General features: G+C 37.2%; 1 protein-coding gene across 2 annotated transcripts in view; it reads right to left on the bottom strand.

Moving 5' to 3' along the window:
* XIRP2 (xin actin binding repeat containing 2) overlaps positions 1-18754 on the bottom strand; it is a gene marked incomplete at both ends in the record, with an annotated part of 301350 nt that extends 282596 nt beyond the window's left edge. For both annotated transcript variants that reach the window (XM_082629891.1, XM_082629890.1), the window contains one exon: positions 18338-18754. In XM_082629891.1, the coding sequence (XP_082486017.1) occupies positions 18338-18754 (417 nt within the window). The remainder of the gene's footprint in view (positions 1-18337) is intronic.
* Positions 18755-26017: the final 7263 nt, after the last annotated feature.

Here is a 26017-nt window from a genome sequence, read left to right as displayed (position 1 = left end):
ATAAATAAATTACTGTAAGTAGATACACTGGCTTGGCTTCTCCTTCCCCTGGTATTGCTCCTTGGACAGGTTCCAACAGTACAGTATGTTGAGCATTCAGGGGAAAAATCAAAAAGAGAAAGTTAGGCAAAGTCCACCTGAGTCATTAGTATGAAGTGGAAAGGCAGCGATATAGACTGGAATACAACAGAAGAATTCTAGAACACATACAACACTAGGAGCATTTTACTGGGGAAGGTGGAGCCCTGTATAGGAGCTACTAGAGTGCAATGCCCAATAGAACTTTCAGAGATGAAGAAAATGCTTTATACCCATGCTGTCCAAACAGTAAACACTAGCTACATGTAGCTATTAAGAACATGAAATATGGCTAATGTGACTAAGGACATGAATTTTAACTATAATTCAATTTTAATTACTTGCAGTTAAAGTAAGCACACGTGGTTAGTGACTCTGTAATTGAAAATGCAGCACTATAAAACAGAATGGACTCCCGAGACTGAACCAGGAAGAAATAGAAAATATAAACAGACCAATCACAAGCACTGAAATTGAAACTGTGATTAAAAATCTTCCAACAAACAAAAGCCCAGGACCAGATGGCTTCAGAGGTGAATTCTATCAACCATTTAGAGAAGAGCTAACACCTATCCTTCTCAAACTCTTCCAAAATATAGCAGAGGGAGGAATACTCCCAAACTCATTCTATGAGGCCACCATCACCCTGATACCAAAATGAGACAAAGATGTCACAAAAAAAGAAAACTACACACCAATATCACTGATGAACAAAGATGGAAAAATCCTCAACAAAATACTAGCAAACAGAATCCAACAGCACATTAAAAGGATCATACACCATGATCAAGTGGGGTTTATCTCAGGAATGCGAGGATTCTTCAATATATGCAAATCAATCAATGTGATAAAACAAATTAACAAATTGAAGGAGAAAAGGAGAAAAACCATATGATAATCTCACTAATGCAGAAAAAACTTTCGACAAAATTCAACACCCATTTATGATAAAAACCCTCCAGAAAGTAGGCATAGAGGGAACTTTCCTCAACATAATAAAGGCCATATATGACAAGTCCACAGCCAACACTGTTCTCAATGGTGAAAAACTGAAACCATTTCCTCTAAGATCAGGAATAAGAAAAGGTTGTCCACTCTCACCACTATTATTCAACATAGTTTTGGAAGTTTTAGCCACAGCAATCAGAGAAGAAAAAGAAATAAAAGGAATCCAAATTGGAAAAGAAGAAGTAAAGCTGTCACTGTTTGCAGATGACATGATACTATACATAGAGAATCCTAAAGATGCTACCAGAAAACTACTAGAGCTAATCAATGAATTTGGTAAAGTATCAGGATACCAAATTAATGCACAGAAATCTCTGGCATTCCTATACACTAATGATGAAAAATCTGAAAGAGAAATTAAGGAAACACTCACATTTACCACTGCAAAAAAAAGAATAAAGTACCTAGGAATAAACCTACCTAAGGAGGCAAAAGACCTGTATGCAGAAAACTATGACACCAATGAAAGAAATTAAACATGATACCAACAGATGGAGAGATATACCATGTTCTTGGATTGGAAGAATCAATATTGTGAAAATGATTATACTACCCAAAGCAATCTACAGATTCAATGCAATCCCTATCAAATTACTAATGGCATTTTTTACAGAACTAGAACAAAAAATCTAAAAATTTGTATGGAGACACAAAAGAACCTGAAGAGCCAAAGCAATCTTGAGAAAGAAAAACAGAGCTGGAGGAATCAGGCTCCCAGACTTCAGACTATACTGCAAAGCTACAGTAATCAAGACAGTGTGGTACTGGCACAAAAACAGAAATATAGATCAATGGAACAGGAAAGAAAGCCCAGAGACAAACCCTTGCACATATGGTCATCTTATTTTTGATAAAGGAGGCAAGAATATACAGTGGAGAAAAGACAACATCTTCAATACATGGTGCTGGTAAAACTGGACAGCTACATGTAAAAGAATGAAGTTAGAACACTCCCTAACACCATACACAAAAATAAACTCAAAATGGATTAAAGACCTAAATGTAAGACTGTACAGTATAAAACTCTTAAAGGAAAACATAGGAAGAACACTCTTTGACATAAATCACAGCAAGATCTTTTTTTGATCCACCTCCTAGAGAAATGGAAATAAAAACAAAAATAAACAAATGGGACGTAATGAAACTTAAAAGCTTTTGCACAGAAAAGGAAACCATAAATGAGATGAAAAGACAATGTTTAGAATGGGAGAAAATATTTGCAAACGAAGCAACTGACAAAGGATTAATCTCCAAAATTTACAAGCAGCTCATGCAGCTCAATATAAAAAAAAAACAAAACAAACAAAAACCCAATCCCAAAATGGGCAGAAAACCTAAATAGACCTTTCCCCAAAGAAGATATACAGATTGCCAACAAACACATGAAAGGATTCTCAACATCACTATCATTAGAGAAATGCAAATCAAAACCACAATGAATTAGCAAAAGGTATTTGTTTTTCTCTTTCTGACTCACTTCACTGTGTATGACAGACTCTAGGTCCATCCACCTCACTACAAATAACTCAGTTTCGTTTATTTTTATGGCTGAGCAATATTCCATTGCATATATGTGCCACATCTTCCTTATCCATTCATCTGTTGATGGACACTTAGGTTGCTTCCACGTCCTGGCTATTGTAAATAGAGATGCAATGAACACTGTGGTACATGACTCTTTTTGAATTATGGTTTTCTCAGGGTATATGCCCAGTAGTGGGACTGCTGGGTCGTATGGTAATCTAACACATATATATGGAATCTTAAAAAAAAAAAAAGTTATGATGAACCTAGGGGCAGGACAGGAAAAAAGATGCAGAAGAAGAAAATGGACTTGAGGACATGGGGAGGGGGAAAGGTAAGGTGGAACGAAGTGAGAGTGGCATGGACATATATATACTACCAAATCTAAAATAGATAGCTAGTGGGAAGCAGCCACATAGCACAGGGAGATCAGCTCGGTGCTTTGTGTCCACCTAGTGGGTTGGGATAGGGAGGGTGGGACGGAGACGCAAGAGGGAGGAGATATGTGGATATATGTTTATGTATAGCTGAATCACTATGTTATAAAGCAGAAACTAACACACAATTGTAAAGCAATTATACTCTAATAAAGATGTTTAAAAAAAAGATGCAGGTGAAAGTAAAAGAGATAGAAACAATAAAAATAATAAAACAGAAACAACAACAACAAAAAAAACTACAATGAGGTATCACCTCACACCAGTCAGAATGGCCATCATCAAAAAATCTACAAACAGTAAATGCTGGAGAGGGTCTGGAGAAAAGGGAACCCTCTTGCACTGTTGGTGGGAATGTAAACTGATACAGCCACTATGGAGAACAGTATGGAGGTTCCTTAAAAAACTAAAAATAGAACTACCATACAACCCAGCAATCCCACTACTGGGCATATACCCTGAGAAAACTATAATTCAAAAAGAGTCATGTACTACAATGTTCATTGCAGCTCTATTTACAATAGCCAGGACATAGAAGCAACCTAAGAGTCCATCAACAGATGAATGGATAAAGAAGATGTGGCACATATATACAATGGAATATTACTCAGCCATAAAAAGAAACAAAATTGAGTTATTTGTAGTGAGGTGGATGGACCTAGAGTCTGTCATACCGAGTGAAGTAAGTCAGAAAGAGAAAAACAAATACCGTATGTTAACACATATATATGGAATCTTAAAAAAAAAAAAGGTTCCTAAGAACCTAGGGGCAGGACAGGAATAAAGATGCAGACGTAGAGAATGGACTTGAGGACGCACAGAGGGGGAAGGGTAAGCTGGGACGAAGTGAAAGAGTAGCACTGACATATATACACCACCAAATGTAAAATAGATAGCTAGTGGGAAGCAGCCGCATAGCACAGGGAGATCAGCTCAGTGCTTTGTGACCACCTAGAGGGGTGGGATAGGGAGGATGGGAGGGAGACGCAAGAGGGTCGAGATATGGGGATATATGTGTATGTATAGCTGATTCACTTTGTTATACATCAGAAACTAACACAACATTGTAAAGCCATTATACTCCAATAAAGATGTTAAAAAAAAGAAAAAATAATATACTATGCCCAGACTTAACTGCTTCCAGCATCATTCATACCAGCACTACTGCTCCAAATAGAGAGAAATTTGAACCAGCTGGCTGTAAACCAGAGGGGGCATGTCTTGTACACCTTCATTATTTAGCAAAGAGTTAGAAAATGACTATAGTGTATAAGACAGTATTTCTAAACATGAGATCAATAGATCCACATAGGGGAAACACTCGGGGTGGTTACTGAAGTTTGGGTATCCATATCATATCTACTGGATCAGAATCACCTGGGTTGAGGAAGAACCAGTATTCTGTACTGTTAGCAAATTTATGTACGAAGTTCAAGAAAGACAGTATAAAAAATGTACTTCTTAAGACAAAAAAAATAGAATGTATGTAGATGACATACATAAGTATATGATATTGTATACAAGTCCATGACTGTGGGAATTAGAGCTGACATTATATAACTGAGATGAAGCCTGGACAATAAAAGGTTTACCATAAAGGACTGAGATAGCAGACAGGAAGGTAATGTAATAACATAGGTAAGAAGTGACAAGGGCTAGGTGATAAATAAAAAGTGGAAAGAGAAATTGGGAAATGTGGAGTTGAAGGCGAATGAGCTGGATAAATTAAACTATCAGAGAGAACTCTTGGTCACTGCACACAAGGTGTTGTCATTGAAGATATATGGGCTTTGGGTAAGAAGTTGATTTAGGTGGAGAATAATGAGCTCAGAATTGGGCATTTTGAGGTGGTTGAAGAATATCTACGTGGAAGTTTTCAGAATGAGTTAAAAACTGGGGGGACAGAGCTGAGGTAATAGGGTAAGATTGAGATAAACATGTCAGCATCATCTACATAGGGTCAAAAATTGAAATCACAGAAAGAGAGGAATGAATCTGAGTGACTGTCCACAGTAACTAATTCAGAGAATTAAAAAGAAGCACAAAAAGCAGAAAAAAGCAGACTATATTTCTGTTCATTACATTTTAAAATTTTTATTTGGTCTTGACCTACTATCTTCCTCCTCCTGGTTGCCTTCTTCAGCAGATTTAGGCTTCTAAATTTCTCATAGTTAGACATTTCCTTTACATTTAGATTTTATCAAGTAGAGAATTTGCCTTCTAATGAGTATTAAAATAAACTGCAAAGTTTTTTTTTTTCTTTTATAAAATGTCTCAAAAGGGAACCCTCACACACTATTGGAGGGAATGTAAATTGGTGCAGCCACTATGGATAACAGAATGGAGGTTTCGCAAAAACCTAAAACTCGAACTACCGTTATGACTCAGCAATTCCACTCCTGGGTATTTATCCAAAAAATGAAAACACTAATTCAAAAAGGTACATGCATGTCAATATTCATAGCAGTATTATTTACAATTGCCAAGATATGAGAGCAATACAAATGTCCGTCAACAGAAATGGATAAAGATGTGGTATTTATATGTATGTATATATATATATATATATATATATATATATGCATACACATGTAATACTACTCAGCCATAAAAAATAATGATGTTTTGCCGTTTGCAATAACATGAATGTACTTGGAGGGTATTATGCTGAGTGAAATAAGTCAGAGAAAGACAAATGCTGTGTTATATCACTTATATGTGGAATCTCAAAAATAAAACTAGTGAATATAAAAAAAAATCTCACTTTTTCTCTCTCTTTTCCTTCAAATATCTCTAAATATCGTTTTTTGGGTCAAGTTACACTAAATTCATCTCTGCTTCTATTCCTAGCCCCTGAGGAGAAATAAATAAGTGAAATATAATGCTTATTCTTCCTGCAAATAAGCCATCATTGATTGCTTTCACTTCTTTATTAAGCTCCTTGTTAGTGTGGAAGTTATTCTGCACAAAATTTCTTGTTCACTAGAGTAGAAAATTTCAGCTTACTCTAAACTCTATTAGCCAAACAGACATAATACAAAAACTTGCCTTTACTAATAAAGCCTCTGGGATTTCCCTGGTGGTCCAGTGGGTAAGACTCCATGTTCCCAGTGCAGGGGGCCAGGATTCAATCCCCGGTTAGGAAACTAGATCCCCCATGCACGCCGCAACTAAGAAGTCTGAATGCCGCAAATAAAAGATCCTGCATGCTGTAACTAAGACCCGGCGCAGCCAAAATAAATAATTAATTTAAAAAAAAAGAATAAAGTCTCTGGACTCAGCCGTTTTGGACAATTCCTTTTTCAACCTCTTCACAGAGGGACCTTAGACAAAGAGGGTTTATTTTTACTAAGCCTCTGTTTTCTTATCTGCATAATGATGATGCTGTCCTAGCTTACCTTACAGGGTAGTTATGAAAATTAAAAGAGAAAATATATTTCAAGTGCATAGTACATAGCTGGCATACAATGGTCATTGACTTTTGAATTTATTTATTCAAAATATGAAGTTTATTTATGCCATATTTTATCAAAGTAAAATCACATCATTATTTTATGTACCACTAAGAAAAGGGGAAAATCCCGGCAAACTATGAAATACCATTGACTACAAGAAGCATGTCAATTTCAAAGATGTTAACATGCGAAAAAATATGTCTTAGAATTGAGTATATCAAGTAGTGTTTGTGGTATTCAAAGTTGAAGAGTTGTGTGATTTCTATGACTGGCTAGGATCCATTTATACCAGAAACACAGCTGTGAGATCTTGTATGAAAATGGACAATATGAATCCAGAGAACACTCAGAGAGTAGTAATTAACATTGTAGGTTCTGGATTGAGATAGACTTGGGTTCAGATCTCTGCTCTATTACTTACCAATGGTGTACCCTTGAACTAGTTATTTAACTTGTCCACCCTGCAGCTGTAAAATGGGAATAACGATAGCTCTGAACTTAAGATGACTGTGAGTATTAAATGGGCAGCAATACTCATGAAGCCTTCAAAAAAGTACCTGGCAAATACTGTGTTTAAAAATTAGTACTTGCTAGCCATTCACAGCAACACAGTGCCTTATCCTCCAGGAGTCTAGGGGCAGACCAATGTTAGGATGGGGTGAGGCATTCAGGGATAACATCAAAAATACGTGGGACCTGCAAAAAAAGCTATACCTATAAACCAAAGAGCAAACTTGAAACATATCTCAGGGAAAACACAATTGCTGGTCCTGGATAAATAAGTCTTTTTAGAGACATTGACACATGCCCTACATCCTCTCAAATTTACTTTTAAACATAAAATATATTTTTAAAAGCCTATGTATTAGTGTGTGTGTGTATGAGGCTATGGAAGAGGAAGAAAATTTGTCTGTGGGACTCCTGGTTTTTGTTTGTTTTTATTGTTGTTTTTTATACTTTGAATTTCCTTTCCTGTGAGAATTTCAAACATATTTCAAAACACAAGTAAAAAAATAGCCCCAGGGGTTTCCCTGGTGGTACAGTGGTTAAGAATCTGCCTGCCAATGCAGGAGACACGGGTTTGAGCCCTGGTCCGGGAAGATCCCACATGCAGCAGAGCAACTAAGCCCATGTGCTACAGCTACTGACCCTGTGCTGTAGAGCCCGCAAGCCACAACTACTGGGCCCACGTGGCACAACTACTGAAGCCCGTGCGCCTAGAGCCCATGCTCTGCAACAAGAGAAGCCACGACAGTGAGAAGCCCTGCGCACCGCAACGAAGAGTGGCCCCCACTCACCGCAACTAGAGAAAGCCCGCACGCTGCAACGTAGATCCAAAACAGCCATAAATAAATAAATAAATAAATAAATAAATAAATAAATAAATAAATTTATTTTTAAAAAATTGCCCCAGCACTCAAAAATAAAGGTAAATGGGAAAGAGATTAAATTATAGCATCATTATGACCAGAAATGGATGTATTTTATATCATCTTTATCATTAATAAAAGATTCTGACATCTAATCAAGGTTAAAATCAGAACATTCTAATTAACTTAAATGTTTGCTCCGGACATGGCTCCACGAATGGCAGTGGGGGAAGAACTGCATACATTATGATGTATTACCATGCTTTAGAGCAATCTGTCTGAGGGCATCTAACAAATGACTTTACACTGACATAAAACAAGTTAGTACACTATTAAGTACCATAAACCATCATATTTGGTAGTAGGTGTAGATGAGAAACATTAATGGAGCTTGAATTTGTTTCAGGTGTTTGAAACTCATTGCGTTCACTTACCACTACACATTAAACAAAGAAATAGCTTTCCAAGTAGGAAAATGTATTAGCCATTTGATTTCCACACACAGTATAGTGAGTGCAAAACAGGTGCTAAAATAAAGGTACAGTTTGGTGTCTAAAGGCTGGTTGATATCCAGGAAGAGGGTACCAGGGTGACTGTACCTGTTGTAATAACCACATCCATTCTGAATTATCAGTGCCTCCAGTACACTTCATGCTAAATATCTTGAATTTCAACCCTTTCAAAAGATTCCAGACTTCTAAGTTCAGTTAAAGAACTTCATTTGAGGAATAAGCCAGGCAACTACATTAAAGAAGGCTTTAGTATATCAACCCTGGGGCTTGGTACTTAGTAAGAAAGACCAGATAGGGGAGCCTATGAAATTAAGAAAGTTGGCATCAGAGGGGCTAGCTCCAAAGAGAAGGAAGATATTTTAGGAGCATTGGGAAATCTATCAAAAAACAATTTATTTTATACACCAAAAAGAGGGTGAGCATTTTGGAGGGGCTGGCAAGGTATTCTACAGATTGAAGTTTGCTGTCAAATCAGCTTCAGAATGGCAATAGTAGTTATAGTTCCTGGAGTTTGAGTCTGAGACGAGAGATAATTTGAGTTTCTTGAATTTGATGCAATGACTTAGAAAGACTATAATCAAGACAGAACCAACAGTTTAAATAACAGCAACACCTACTACAACTACAATAAAAACAAGGCAAGCACTCTACTTCTGAAAATGTAGTGAAACTCAGTGAGTGGAATTGGGGTATAAATTTAAAGCTGATCTAACTACAGAGCTGCCCATAATACTCAGCTTCTGAACTACTGATTAGGCTTCTTAAATTCTCCTAGCTAGAAAAACAATTAATTGCAGAGAACCTGAGATTATAGGTGGAGATTAAATGGCTAAAACTTCCAAAGTTTTAGAAGTACAGGAGTAGTGAGCTAGGAATCATGGTCTACAAAGGGATATAAAAATAATAAATCTGTGAGGTTTGGAAAAATCAGGACAAAAGAGGCCATAATCCTCCACTCCACAGTGCTAACGCCTCAAGAATGATCATAATACTTATTTAACTTTTTATTTTGAAATAACATTATACTTATGGAAAAGTTGCAAGAATACAGAGATTCCCATACACCATTAGCTTTCCCTAATCCTAACATTTTATTTAGTCACAGTATGACTGTGAAGCCAAGCAATATGTAGACCTTATTAGAATTTCACCAACTTTCCCACTAAGGCCCTCTTTTCTGGCCCACGATTCAAAAATCCCGTCCTCAATTTAGTTATCACATCTCTTTAGTCTCCTCCAATCTGTGGCAGTTTCTCAGTATTTGTCTAGCATGGCCTTACCACTTTTGAAGAGTAATGGCCAGCTGCTTTATATCATCCCCATATACACAGGTTTAAGTGATGTTTCTCATGATTAAATTGAGATTACATAGTTTTGGCAAGAATACCATAGGAGTGGTATTTTGCCCTTTATAGTACATTCAGGGGGTACATGATATCAATATATCTTATTACTGGTAATATTAATTTTGATCACTTGGGGTTTGTGTGTGTGTGTGTGTGTGTGTGTGTGTGTGTGTTTCCTGAGCCTGTCCACACTACATGGAAGTTTAGCTGTCAGAGTGTTGTGGAAGGGATCCCTGTGTTATTAGAAAGAGAGGCAAAGCCCTGAGGCTGTTCTTCGGGGCAAAGTTTCCAGGAACAAGCATCACTGGTCTCCTGTGACAAATTCTAAACACCTTGCAGGTGCCTGCAGGAGCAATTGGCCCCAAGGATATGCAATGGAATGGTGCGTTTGGCTGGCTGTAGACTTGGACCTTAGTAGACATCAGACTGTGGCCCCAGGGTTCCGTGCTTGAAGCCCCAGGTGCTGCCCTGGGGTCTTCCTTCTCCTAGAAGGCTACAGATTTCTGGCCCACATGTATGCAGTTCACTGCCCTATTTTGGCTTAGGGCAGTCTCCCCTCTGCACAGCCTTTGGGCCAGAGCCAGTTGCTCAGTACCTGGTCAGGAACTCTTGGGCAAGGTGCCATTGCCATGTGACACTGATTGTGAGGTTGGGCTTAGTGATGATGAGGATTGGGGTTTACTTGATAAAAGCCTTGAACCAGACTTTCCATTTGGTCTGGAAAGAGGTGCTCAAATGCCTGTTGGACCAGTTGTCTGTCAGGCGCTGTCTAGCACTCAGCTTCATGCTTGGAGATGCCAGATCAAGTGTTCATCTCATTAACTCAGTTCTGGCAAAACTGCTTTGACATAGTCTCTGGAGGTGACCAGATGTGGGCTAGGGAGAGGGAGAAGGTGAGGATGAGATGGCATTTGGACTGCCGGTTCAGTGATTAGAATGTCATTTCCATGGCCCTTGGTGGAGACAAAGGCCCTGAACAAAAACCAAAATTCTCCCTATTTAAGCATCCTTCCAAAGGTAATGTTTTCTATATTTCTCCTTTTAGCTTATCCTGATGGTAAGGTAAAAAAAAAAAAAAAAAAAAAGAAACCTGGTAGCTTATGAAAATCAGCCATGGGAGAACAGGAAAGGGGAAAAAGAGTCATGTGTGGGACTCACAGAATTAATTCAGTCAGTAAGAAGAAATGTCAGCTAAGCATCTGGGGGAGAGAGGGTGGGTAAAAGAAAGTGGGTTTGCAGCAGAGGCAGCAGAGCTGGTATCAATTTTCTTATAACACAAGGGTGCAAACCCTCACTAGTTTTTCAAGTAAAATATCAAAGAATGCCAATCCATGACCTGACAGCAGTTCTCCCAGTTGAAGATGAGTCAATATTGCTTAACATCTTTCTGTGGTTACTGGCACTACATTCTCTACAGTCATATTGTGACTGCATTTATCACTGCAAGACACAAATGAGACGAGATGGCAGTTTCCTCGGAAAGTCTTTAAGGGCACACAGATATATTCAGTTGGGAATGTTGCCATCAGATCACAGAGCTATCTTTTCTTCAACTAACATAAAACACTGCACAGGAGGCAGTAAAATAATAAACATGTAAATGGAGGAAAAGAACAACCAAAGAACACTAAAAATATTTGAAAAAACAAATTATATTGTGAAGAAAAAGCAGCACAAAATGAAACAAAATATGGCCCATCCTTGTGGTGTCTGAAGTCTAAGTTTAATTTGTTCTGTGTGTGTGTGTGAATACAATAAACACTTTTATACCATGTAGGTCTCATCTCTTTCGGATTTGGATTTTTGACTAAGTACCAGTGACTTCTCTTAATCAGAAAGAACAATGAAGGTGGCAAACATATCCCTGCCTAGGGTCTTAATAAAGCTTTGAAAACTGTAATTTAACAAATTGTCTTTTCATCTCAAAATGGGATTGTAACCCATGTTGGAAAGTTTCATTAACATTTGCTCCACTCAGTGAGAGCCCTTCTAGTGGGGCCTTTGCAAAAGACTAAGGTGTTGTCAGACTGAAATAAAAGCTGCTTCGCCCAAAGCACTTTTCCAATTTTAGAAACCATGGAGTGTAAGCTTCTGCCTTTAGGTGAGAAAACAAAAGCCCATTGAGATTAAATATTTTCTCCGAGGACATTTACTGAGTTACACAAATGATACTGGAGAAGAGAAAATAGAAGAAATATTAATTTGGTGCTACTTTGGTGTTATTTCTTAGATTTCATTTGGTGCTACCTCTTAAATACCTCTTCTCTTTCAGGTGTTACATAACTTTATCTTCACAAAAATCCTGTGCTGTATTAATTTCCTTATTTTATAGGTGTGAAATTAAGGATTAATGAGGTGAAATAACTCATTCAAGTTCACACAATGAGGAAGTAGCCGAGCCAAGGTTTCCAGCTGATCCTTTGTCACCAAATATGCTTTTATATGCTAAGCTGAAATGAAAATTACAATTCTGTAAAATATATCCTCTAACAGAAAAAAAAGGAGTGATCTTTCTCATTAAACTATTTATTCAGCTCTACAAAATCTACTTGCTCATTTTTCAGGCAAAGGAAAAAATATTTTCTTTCTTCAAAGATCTTTAAAACTCTTCCCATAGGAAAAAATACATTTTTCTCTATATTTTTGAGAGTTTGGTGGACAGATATTTCAGCAATAATTTTCAAGATTGTACTAACCTCCATCTTGTTAGATGTTTTTACAAAATACATCACACTTGACAGAAATTATTTCAGAAACACTGAAGAGACAGGAGGGTGGGAGATGGAGAATCAGAGGCTGTGACAGAGGTAACTGCCTGCAAAGAGTAGTGCTTCCTGCTCTCTGAGATTAGAGAAAAATTAATCCCTGAGTCCCCACATGCCCAAGTGTAAGGAGCAAATGTAAGTTCAAGCATCTAATGAAGTGATTTTGTAGTGAAAGCAAACTGCAAGCCATGACTCACCTGTGCTTTTAAAGCCTTGATTTTATGCAGAACTAAAAAGTAGGAGATGAAAAATTGGTCATTAAATGAAAAAACAGAGGCTTTGATTATTGGAGAGAATGAAAATAACATTCTGGAAACTATGCCATATTTAATTGTTTATATCCTATTCAATCACTGATGCACATGTAGGTCCATAGTCCCTTAGCCTGTGTCTTCATGTTCTCCTTTAAGCCTCCAATCATACAATAGATCAAATTAATGCATTCTGAGGCAGCACAACTAGCTAGAATAGGGTGATTGTGCTTCCTGGGTTTGATCAAGTTCAGCTCATGTTTGAATGCTCTATGTCAACTTAGGGCCTAAGTGAATTCGAGCAACAGTCTCTGCTGGAACATTAGGTAAATTCAACCTGATTGCACAAGTGAGTGAGGTTTTTGAGAAAGATCATAACTGTGCATTAAAAATACAAGTAAGTCACTAAGTAATCTACTGTGAAAATCAGATCATTTACTATTTGGAGTCTAAAAACATGAATGGAATAAAGGCAAAAATTAATTATTAATTGAAGCAAGAAACCCCTTATTTACACTGGGATCACAGTGAAGGCTGAAGTGATCCTTTAGGGGGGCTTGCTCAGTGGTCTCACTGTCCCAGCATTATGGACAGCAACTAGGAACTTAGAAAAAGAAGGAAGAACTTGTACAACCTGTTCTGCTCCAAATTAGTCTAAACACTGCTGCTATTCAGAACTTACTACCCAGAGTTAAGAGTTGATTTTGTTTAAAAATTGTGTGTATATTCCACATAAATTCTATCATCCATAGAAGAAACATGAACTAAAGCAAATGTGTCTCACAAGTGCTTTGTGTTTATTTGTTCCCTTAAAGTATTCTTTCTTTTCTTCTTCTTTTATTATAGTAGTGTAGTAGTAGTAGTAGTAATTTTGCCAAACTTTCTTGATAAATTCATCCTTTTAGGTGACTATGTGTTGCATATCAAATACAGATCATCCAAAACTAATATTTATTAATGTTGCCTGGTTACTTAAAGTTACAAGCGTTCATATCATCGACTACATGTAGAAGAAAGCCAAGATCTGATTTTGAAACATAGGAATATGTTCATCAGGGAAGAACAAAGGAAAACTCAAAATCATATACTACCCAACCATTTTTAACAATGTTTGAAGAGCCTACAATATAACTGTATTAGTTTCCTATAGCTGCTGTAACAAATTACCACTACACAAATTTGTGTTTCTTAAAACAACACAAACTTATGATCTTATAGTACTGGATATCAAAGTCTGAAGTTAGTTTCACTGGGCTAAAGTCAAAATGTCTTTAGGGCAGCATTCCTTCGGGGTGCTCTGGGGGGAACTGGTTTCCTTGCTTTTTCCAGTTTCTAGAGGCTGCCCACATTGCTTGGGTCATGGCCCTATACTAGTCCCATCTCTGCTTCTGTCCTCATATCTCCTCTGATTATCTCTCACTCTGACATTCCTGCCTCCCTCTTATAAAGACCCGGTTTTCACCTGGTATACTTCAGGAGAATCTTTGCATCTCAAGATCCTTAACTTAATCACATTTCAAAGTTCCTTTTGCCATATGAGTAACATATTCACAGGTTCTGGGGATCAGGATGTGGACATCTTTGGGAAGCCACTATTCTGCCTTCCACAATAATTATCATCAGTGTAGTCAATTAACTGAATCTAAGAGAAGAATAAGACATGAATTTTATCCACAAATAATTGTCAACATGGATCCTTTTGTGTAAGGTCCTCCTCCTAATATTTGCATTAATTCATGATATATTAAACCACTCTGATTCTTCAATGTATTTAAGTAAACTTGCCTATGGTAGATTGTTTACGAAGTAGCTCCAATTGTTCCTCTCCTTGTATCTGTTTACCTTTGCAAATGTAAGTTTACAACTCCTCCTATCAAGAGGTGAAGTATATTTCAGCACATTAAAATCTGGCTTGTTTTGTGACTATTTTGGCAAATAGAATATGGAGAAATGATGTGTAAGTTCTGAGCAAAGACGTCCAGAGGCCTCGGGAAGTTCCACTATTTGTCTTGAAACTTCTATGACCTGGGCATAAATCTGGGCAACCTGCTGGAGGAGGAAGGACCACATGGGGCAGAGCTGAGTCGTCCCAGCTCTGTAGCCATCCTAGACTAGCCAGACCCCTGCTGACTTGGCAACTGACCATAGATGTATGAGGGAGACCAGAAAACACCAGATAAACTTCCCAGCTCACCAGAGACTTGTAAGCAATCACAAATGCTTATTGTTTACAGCTGCTAATTTTGGGGTGGCTGGTTACACAGCAAATGCTAATGGATACATTGCCTTATATAATAACAGTTTAATATTTCTTAGTGTTGCAAGTGGATATGACATTCTCTCCGAAATTTATAATCTTAGATTCTTGTAAATTCTTAAAAACTCTTTTAAAATCATGTTCCATACCATTTATTTGGGGTAATGTCTGTGTGAATTTATGTCTTTGAATTACAGTCTGCTTCATGAGCATAAAAATCTTCAGTTTAAAAGTTCATTCAAAGTTGCTTTTATAAGGTGTTTTAGAAATGATAACAATAGGCTGTGTCTCACTTTGGAAATTATAAAATGTCAGCTGGCAAATTATTTTAAGATTTTCTCATTAATTTTCTATTGCAATTACATTAGGATAAATTGTTTTAACAAAAGCTCTGGAATACAGTGAATACTTTTAGGGGTTGAGATCATCTCTCTTTTATTAGCTTACCTACTTATAGAAAACAATATTGGCTCTTATAGTTCCTTTTTCCAATTAACAAAATACTTTTCTAAACTATCTGTTAATGGACACTTTTTAATAAAGACATGTTTCTCCTATGTTCACTGAAAATGCTTTAAACAAATATTTTTGTGTGCATATCTGTAAATATGTATACGTATATATAAAAGATTCCATGCCTTTAAAAATTCTGTAAACTTAGACTGAACCTCAATAATTTTATGAACTTTTTCTTAACAAGTGCCTTTTGCTGAAGTTTTCTTCTACAGCAATATTAAAATGCAGTTCTTGTTTATTATTGATGAGATGATCTGCTAATTGCAAGAAATTTTCTTATCTGTAATTATTTTCTGTCCTTGCTTTAAATATCATAAATATTGAATATCTTTCCCCACATCACCAGTATCTCAACAGAGAGCTTCCATAAATATAAGCATCAGTGTTATAAAGTAGCTAGAATATTTTTGGATAATTTATGCAAATAAATGTTATTAATTTATAATAATAACAGAAAGTACTGATATGAGAAAGAAGAAAGATATCTATAGAAACAAAGGGTTAAGGGTTAAGTTGTATATAATTACTAAGCTTTTGCATGAAATATATAATTTTAAATTAAGGGGAGCTAGGACTCTTTTCGCATGCTTAGTAACATCACAAAATGATTCACTGGAGGAAAGTAAGTTAATTCCTCACTGCATTCTCATTTTTCTTTTCTTTTTTTCCTTCTTCTTCTAGAAGTCATATGGAATTTATATAGAGAGTTCTGCAAACATTAACATTCATTTATATAAAGTTATTCTAAAATTCATGTGTGTCTCTCTGCAGATGAGAAATTTCTAAATGTACAATCCATGTTTCATACATTTAGGGAAATACCATATTATGGCATAGTACCTTAGAATACCCAGAACACAGCATATTAAATATGTTAACCGGTTTCCCTGGTGGCGCAGTGGTTGAGAATCTGCCTGTCAATGCAGGGGACACGGGTTTGAGCCTTTGTCTGGGAAGATCCCACATGCTGTGGAGCAACTAGGCCCGTGAGCCACAACTACTGAGCCTGCGTGTCTGGAGCTTGTGCTCCGCAACAAGAGAGGCCCGCCCACCGTGATGAAGAGTGGCCCCCACTCGCCGCAACTAGAGAAAGCCCTCGCACAGAAACGAAGACCCAACACAGCCAAAAATAAATTTTAAAAAAATGTTAACCAAATTTCATTTTTGTAAACCAAACAGTGTTTTCACATATCTGACTTCTTTCCATAGTTATTTTTATAGGCACCAGATCCAAAAATCACATAGCATACCAATAGTAGGAATCTCACATTTCAACCAAAAACCCTTATTAATTTTTTTTTTTTTTTTTACTATTTTGTACTGCTCCAGATGAGGATGGGTTATATTACATAATTTATAAGGATGATGACTTCTACCTTTGGCCATTTCTTTTGTCAATTATCTTGAGTAAATGTCCAAAACTGTTACACTAAAGTCAACAGAGAGTGAATGGAAACTCTTTTCTGTGGTTTTACTTTTCTTAATTCATTAAGGTGAAAATAAATGACACTGTAAATATCTACGTTAAGTGTACCCCAATCCCTAGACATCCAACTAAAAAATATCATAAAGCCATAAAAAAAGAGGATTGCACCTGTAGAGTAAAAAGGAGGGAAACAAAGTCCTCAAACTGGAGATTGGTAAGCGGTTGTATTTTTTGAAAAATCATCTAGTTTCAACATAACCTCATAAATATAACTTCATATTCCTTATTCTCATTAAACCAAGTTGAGTTTCTTGATATACGAGAATGGTCTCATCATAACTACTGTATATGTCCCAGTACAAAACATGGCAGCAAGTATTAGCAAAATAATTTATTTTGAAATTTTTTCTATTTCTGTGAAGACTTCAGTGAAGGCTAATTATCCATTAACAAGAATAGGACTGTGCCTCCCTGTTAGCTGTCACTAGGTTAAAAAAAAAAAAAAAAAAGAACAGAGCATGGAGTTTGCTTCCCAATGGAAAACCTGAGATCATTTATTAATTCTTTATGAAATTCAACTATATACTCTCTTATGTAGGGGTCCTAATGAGTGTAATAAATTTGAGCAATTTATTGCTCTTAATTGACAACAGAAGTATAAATGTGGTCTTCGTTAATAATGTTGCTAATCCTATTTCCTGCATTTGATTAAATGTCCCATTTAGCTAATAGACATATTTTATATGTGACATTATAATATACCATAATCACCGAGGCATAATCATCATCTACCACAAAATACTCCAGACTGTATGCCCAGTGGGTATACACATATTATCGATAATTCTCACAAGATCCCTGGGAAGTAGCAGATTAAGACATTTATATTTACGAGGTTAAGTGTCATGCAGCTAGAGAAGTAAATAGTAGGTTTCAGGATTAAAATCTAAGTCACTGTTGGTTCCAGAGCCTTCACTTGTTCCATTTCACCATCATTACTGATAAATCCTCGTGGAGTTCTAGCTAAATGCAGCACCATTTGTTAGATGTTTGAAGTACAAAGACAGGTAAGAAATTGTTCTTGCCTCCAAGGAACTTACAACTTAGCTGTGGAAACAAGGCACGTACATAAAGAAACATCAGTATAAAAGGGCCTATCAGAGCTGTTTTCATGGGAGTGAAAGGAGGTCGGGTCCCCATTGGAACAGACCATAAAGGAAGTCAATAACAGAGGATGCCACATTCCACACTGTATTACATGGTTGCTTCAGGACATCTGTCTAGAATAGTAGTGAGGGGGGAAAAATTACATGCTTAGAAATAAATGGCAGACTAGGCAAGCTGCCTTGCTTGTCTACTGTAAATTTGGACTCTCAAGCAACGGCTCCTTACCTTCTGGCCATACTCAGCTGGTCCGGCTTGTCTGTTTCCACTCCTAGGAGCTTCAAACACACTCCTCAGCTCATCAAGGGCAATGGAGAAGCGTTCGATCCTGCGCCGACCACTCAAGGAATCCTCCTTCAGCACTTCTGGCTGGCCATAGTCCCTGGAGTTGTCACTCTTGTCCTCAGGAAACTTCTCTTCAGGCTCTGAGCTCAACATCTCTTCTCCGACACTGCGGGGCAGACTTGGGGGATCTGGAGGTCCAGGCATTGAAGCTACCTCTCCTTCAGGTTCAAGCAATTTGTTTTCTTGAGGCTGGAAGAGCCTGCAGCGACTGCCCCTGGAACTACACTCATTTTTCTGGTAATCGCTGGATTCCCATTTCTGCCGCAGGAGGTTCAGGGAGCCCTTCTGCATAGGGAACATCGATGATGCCAGGTTGTCCTGCAATATCAAAAGTCCTTTCATCAAAGATATGCATGTGAGTAATTTTCCAAACACTGTGTTTAGGAGTGCCAGCTCTTGGGATTTGTATTTCAGTGTAGAAATCCAGCTTTGCTGTATAATTTCTGGCTCTTGACCCTACAAAGCTATGTCAGTTAACCTAGAATTAGATTATGGAGGGGACTGATTCATACAGCCGAGGACATTTGACTCTAAAGAGACAAAACTAGGAAAACATGATTTTCTTCCCTTTTCTTTCTACGTAAAATCAGTCAATAATTACTTACAAAGTAAAATTTGAGCAATATTCACTCATCATTTAGTATGTTCTGAGAAAAGAACAATTTAACAAGTCCAACAGGAATGAAAGGGGTTTGTTTCCTGCCTGTAACCATTCAGGATTTTCTTGGTTTCTGCAAATGTATTACTTTAAAAGTAATGGACTAATAGCTAAAAGTTACTACATTTTTGCTATAAGAAAAACACTTTGATAATAATTTATATGTATATCTCATTTTAATCCCAACATTCTCACAAGGAGTTAGTTTCTACTATGAACACTATTTTCCAGGTAAGGATGTTGAGAAGTAATTTGCCCAGGATTCTGTGTGACAGAGCCTGGATTTGAAATACATCTGCGTGACTCCAGTATCTTCCCTTTTAACCACTGGAGTGTAATGTCTCTCTTTTACTTTAATTCATATCTCATTATGAAAGTGATTAAAATTTAACTTTGTTATAGAGTTTTGTGGTGAGTAGAAAAAAAAATCAAATGGTAGATTGCACTTTTACCAGAAGCAAACACATATACACACACATACCAAAATCATAGGCATCAAGAGCTATACACTAGCATGAATTTTTATCATAGAAATAGCTAGTTTCTGTTGTAACCCAGAGATTCTACACTGCAAATTTGGGGCTTCAAAAAATAAATTCTGCTCTTGAGGGATGATGCATTTTATTGGAAAAGTATTAGCACAGTGGGTATGGTAAACAACCTCACTTAGGTTAAGTGAAAGTATCTCAAAAGGTCACCTAATACAATGGCTCCAGACTTCTTTGACTGCCAACCACATTATAAAAAACATTTTATGCATTGGGACTCAGCACACATACAACATTAATAAATTTATATACATATATATATATGAAACAAACTTTTGTTTTCATTAAATAATACTTTCCCTTACTATGTGAAATGTCTGGTGATATTTTCTACTCTAATATCCTTCACTTAAAAAAAAATGTTTTCTATCCACTAATGCTTCATGGATTGCTGGCTAGCTCTATACTTAGAGCAGGAGTTCAGTCCCAGGTTGGGTTTTACTAACTGTGTGACCTTGCAAAAGCTTCATTGGTAAAGTGGATTTATATACATTATGGCTTTATTTTGAGGAATACATTAGATAATGCATAAAATGTCTAGTGTGAATTAGACCCCCAATAGCTGTTAATTCCACTCCCAGCCCCATCTCTGGCTAAATCATTTTAATCACTCAAATATTTATGCTAAACAGGAGCCTCCTATATAGGAAAGCTTTCAGGAAGAAAGAGGGTATTTTAAGCCACAAATCCACAGATTGAACAGACCGGAAAATTTGGCTTTAATAAATTGCTAATTAATAAATTTGGATTAGTCTCTTATTATAGAAAGTCTCAATAAAACAGTAGCACCCATTAAGACCTGAATATCTGTTTGGGAAAATGATCAGCTTATGTTGAGAATCTAATCAACATATGCTGGAAATGCCTGTGTCTCATGTGCAAATGGACTTCAGAAAAGATCTTAATAGCAATGGTGGGAACATTGTCACAGCTGGTAATAGTGACCTCATGAGGTTATTTAATGAAAGAATTGCTTCTGAACCAACCTTGTATAGTTAGGAATGGAAAGTTGGGAGGAAAAAAATTGGCAAATGGAGGAGGAAAACCATTTTTCTCACATAGAAAAGGCGATCCAAACATTCAAAACTGATTTGGAACTTCTGGCTCTAGATAAAGATGGAATAGACATATTTTTCTCAATTCCTCTTTCTAAATATAGCTAAAAACACTGGAACTAATATGTAAAAAGAAACGAGGACTTTGAAAGGTAGAGAGAAGGCAGACAGCCTAGGAACTTTTGCACTTGAGGAACAAGATGGTGGTGAATTCCCTGGGTTTTCTTTTAGTCTTATATATCCAGAACATGTTGCTCAAAGAGCCACTAACCCAAAGACTCCAATGGGAACAAACAAAATTCCCTAAGAATAGCCTGCTCTCTCTAGCTAAGAAGTAGGAAAGGGGAAAGTTAGCAAAGCTGTTAATAATTGCTATATGTCAGGCAAATAATGAAATATATCCAAAATATGTGTGAGTTTTTCCCCCACATCAACCAATTCTCCAACTCTCTGGACTCCAACTGGGTGTCCTAAAGTTCAATTTAATTTTGACACTAACTATCTGGCATTAGCACAAATTCCAAAGGTTAAGGTCTCAGTTCCACAAGACTGCCCCCACTTCAGAAGCCAGTTACAAGTCCCAGGTTGACACCTGTACCTCTGACCAACTGGCTACAAATCAGGGGTTCCCATGATACCCCTTCTCAGGTTTGGTAATTTTCTAGAATGGCTCACAGAACTCAGGAAGGTACATTACTTAAATGTACCTGTTTATTTTAAAGGATACAACTCATGAACAGCCAAATGCAAAAGATGCATAGGGCAAGTATGAGGAAGGGGTATGCCACCCTCCCAGCACTTTGATATATTCACCAACCCAGAAGCTCTCCAAAACCATCATTTAAAGAGTTTTCACAAAGGTTTCATTACATAGGCATGACTGATTAAATCATTAGCCACTGGTGATTAACTCAATCTCCAGCCCCTCTCTCCTCCTTGGAGGTCAAGGAGGGTGGTTAAAAGTTTCCACCTTCTAATCATGTTTTGGTGTTTCTGGCTAGCAACCCTCATTGTGAAGCTATCAAGGGCCCCCAGCCACCAGTCATCTCATCAGCATACAAAAAAAACACATTCATCACTCCAGAGATTCCAAGAGTTTTAGGAGCTGCGTGCCAGGAACTAGGGACAAAGATCAAATATATATTTATCACAAACACCAGTGACTTTGCCCCTCACTGATTCCCCTCTCCTTACCACCACAACCATGGTATCAGAGAAAACTGGGTGGGGAGCCAGGATTTTCATACCCACTTGATGGTAATAAGACCTTTCTCTAAGATATCAGTGGAGGCCATGTAAAGATCATGTATTTCTGCACCACCTAGTGGTAATGAGACATTTCTCCCCTTCCCTGTCTGCATCAGAGGACAGTTGGCAGCTAGAACTTTCACCAATATTCACTGTTGGTGAGGCCTCTCTTTTAGCAGTGGTATCAGTGGGGGCTACATGGAGAGCAATAAAGGGGGAGCTCTCCCCTTCCCAGACAGCCAGGGTGATATCAGTGAAATCCCACCTCCACCTAACAGTAGTGGATCACCCCTCTCCAGGGAGTCAAAGGATGCTAACTGGGAAAACTGAACTTCAACCCCACTTGGCAATAATGAGGCAACTCCTCCCTTCATCTTGTGAAACAGATTTAGGTAAGATCCAAAGTTCATAACATAAATGCCCAAGTGTCCAGATACAATTGAAAATCACTGGTCATACCAAGAGCCAGGAAAACCTAACGTGAAGGAGAAAAACAATCAACTGACACCAACATTGAGATGATTCAGATATCTGGAATTACCTGACTTTTAAAATAGTCATCATAAAATTGCTAAATGAATAATTACAACCGGCTTTAAAAAATGTTTAAATGGAAAAGGCTTAGCAAATAGAAGATTAAAAAGAAAAAAAGAACCAAATTGAAATTTTAGAATTGAGATATAAATAACCAAAAAAGAAAAGGAAAAGAAAACCTCACTGGATAGTCTCAGCAGAATGGAAAGGACAAAAGAAAAGGATCAATGAACTTGAATATAGAATGATTAGAAATTGCCCAATGTAAACAACACAAAGAAAATACAGTGAAAAAAATAGAACATCAGAGGCGAGTGAGACCGTAAAAAAAAAGATCTAGCATTCATGTCATTGGGGTCCCAAGAAGAGGACAAAGATGGTGGTGCTGAAGAACATTCAAAGAAATCATGGATGAAACTTTCCTGAATTTAGCAAAAGATATGAAACTATAATAAAAAAAAAGCTGAGCTAATCCTTATGACACATCAAAACCAAATTTCAGAAAAACAAAATTTTGAGAAAATAAGAAATGTTGAAATCAGTGAGAAAAATATGACACCTTACCTATAGAGGAAAAACAATTTGAATGACAGTGGCTATCTCATCAGAGACCATGGAGTCTAGGAGGAAGTGGCACAATATTTTTCAAATGCTAATAGAAAATAACTGCCAACCCCGAATTCTATTTCTACCAGAATTAACCTTCAGAAATGAAGGCAAAATGACAACATTCTCAGACAAAGAAAAGCTACAAGAATTCATTACCACCAAATTTACTCTAAGAATGACTAAGAGAGTTCTTGAAATACAAAGGAAATTATAAAAGAAGAAATTTGGGAACACCAGGAATGAAGAAAGAACAACATCAAGAGCAAAATCATGGATAAATACATTAGACTTTCTCCTCTTGAGTCCTCTAAATTATGTTGATGGTAGATGCAATAAGTATAACACCATCTGATATGGTACTCAGATTATGTAGAGGATTTATTTAAGATAATTATATTATACACTAGGGATGGTGAAGGGATAAAGGAGGTAAAGTTTCTACCTTCACTCAAGCTGGGAGAATGTGGATGCCAATAGACTGTGATAATTTATATATGTATAACATGATACCTAGAGAAAGCACTTAAAAAAGTCCATCACATATGAGATAAGTTAAAATGCACTATAGATAAGTCAAAATGGATTCTGAGGTATTCCAATAACTCACAGAAGGCATGAAGAAGTAAAGGGAGAAACAAAAAGCAGAGGGAACAAAGATAAAACAAAATAAAACAGCAGGCCCGATAACATCAATTATTACATAAATGTAAATGGTCTAAAAAGACTAATTAAAAGATAGCGATTACAGAGTAGATAAAAATCATTAACTGAATATATACATATATGAAAGGGCATTATGCTGAGTGAAAAAATCCAATCTCAGAAAGTTCACATACTGTATGATTGTATTTATATAACATTCTTGAAATGACAAAATTATAGATATGCAGAACAGATTAGTGGTTGCCGGGGGTTATGAATATGGGGGTCAGGTGGGTTTGACTATGAAGCGAGATCTGTGTGGAGGTGAAAAAGTTCTGTGTCTTGATTTCTTTGGTTATAAAGAATTAACAACTACAATGAAAGTACAACAGTCTACACGTGTGATAAAATGGCGTGAAAATATGTATACACATTGTGCCAACGTCAACTTCCTGTTTTTGAGAATATTCCATAGTAATGTAAGATGGAACTACTGGAAGAAACTGGGTACAGGGTGCACGAGTTCACTCTGTACTATGTTTGCAACTTCCTATGAACCTAGAATTATTTCAAAATAAAATGTTTAAAACCAAACAAATAAACCAGGGATTTGGTAGTCACGCCTCCAGATTTTATTCCACTTGGAGGGGAGGGTGAGAAACATAGATGTACCAGCATTCCTCTTGCGCAGTGACAGATGGTAAGGTACTCTGCTACACAGGCCACCATTATGAATGGTAAGCGACATGCTGTGTCAGTTGTCAATTTATTGCCACTCACCTGCAAGTGTACCCTTAAATATATGCTCCATCATAAATGACTAAATCTCTTTAAGCATTTCTCCTTTACGATGTTTAGCTTTCTCAGTAGAGGGCGCCGGAGGGACATTGTAGCAGGAAGGGCTTACAGCAAGGTGCTGCATGGGTGGAGTGTCAGGGGTTAGGAGAATGTGAGAAAACCCAGTGGAGCCTGTCCAGTCACAGAAATGGAATGCCACCCCTCATGATCTTATAGCCTTGGCCTGGGAAAAATCTTTCCATAGCCCTCTCAACATGGAAACAAATCCCATAGCTGCCTGTGGCTTGGAGGGTCACAGAGGGAGCAGTTATTGATTCTAGGAGACCTTGAGCAGCCTTCATGCAGACTGACTGTGGCCCAGGAGATAAACACTAATTTGCTGTTCCCTCTGCCAGCCCCTGCACAATCCTTGTCCTCTGAAGTCCTCTTACCTACACAGACACTCTGATTCCCACTGCATTTCCTTGTTACCAGCTATTAATCACCCATTGAGGATACACCCTGGAGGGTGGCCTATTGCTTGTCTAGAAACTCCAGAGCAGCCCCAGCCTAGCTAAACCAGAAGCTTCTCTGTTCTCCAGGGGCTGACCACACCTTCTCCAAGGGTCTCTGAACCCTTTGTGAATTTGTCTTTCCTTGGTTACTCTACCTCAGCCCTAGGGTATCATATACTGTTTCCTTATATATTATGGTTACACTTTCATTGTAGTTGTTAATTCTTTATATTAAACTTCTCCTGTTTAACCTGCTGTGTGGCTTCTGTTTCTTGATTCCACACTGCCATAATACTCTTGTTCAGTAAGAGATGTCTACTACCTAATTCCAACAGTAGGTCATGAGGCCACATGTTTTCAGTATTGTCATGATGATACATGCCACTGTTCCCCTTGTGACCAAGTGTGCTGGGGTGTCCCACTGAACTCTAGTCTTCCATGACATTTTTCAGAAACCATTACAGCAAGGATTATCTAGACAAATGAGTTTAAGAAGCTTAATATTCACCCGGTTCTAAGAGAACTATAATGTGCACTTCCAGATTAAAGGCTGTTGAAAAATCTTTGAGAAAAAAAGAAGCCTAAGTAATTTAGGATTTTTTAAACTTATTTAATGAGAGGATCTTTTATCATAAATTGCCCATAGTTACCTCAAGTGTTGTCTTTCATCAAAGCCATTTTGAAAAATGTTGACATAAGGCAAAAGTCACTAACTATAGATGGTAAGCCTCAGATTCCTTCTTAGTATATATGTAGTAGTAGAAATTAATCATTCATCTCAGTCATGATTTTTGACAAGTTTTTAAAGAGTATTTGTATTAATAATTATTATATTTAACAAATACTTTTTTGTCTTTTTATTTTGTTAAAAAACAGTGGGCATCTGTTAAAGACCACATGATAGGCCGCAACATTTATGTCTAAAATGAGAGACTTTCCTAGCATTGAGGAAACTGTATAATAAACCAGAATCTGGG

Source organism: Mesoplodon mirus (assembly GCF_964341445.2).
Source record: "Mesoplodon mirus genome assembly, chromosome: 8".
Taxonomy (NCBI): domain Eukaryota; kingdom Metazoa; phylum Chordata; class Mammalia; order Artiodactyla; family Ziphiidae; genus Mesoplodon; species Mesoplodon mirus.
The sequence above is the reverse complement of the archived record's forward strand: the minus strand, read 5'-3'. Positions and strand labels throughout refer to the sequence as shown.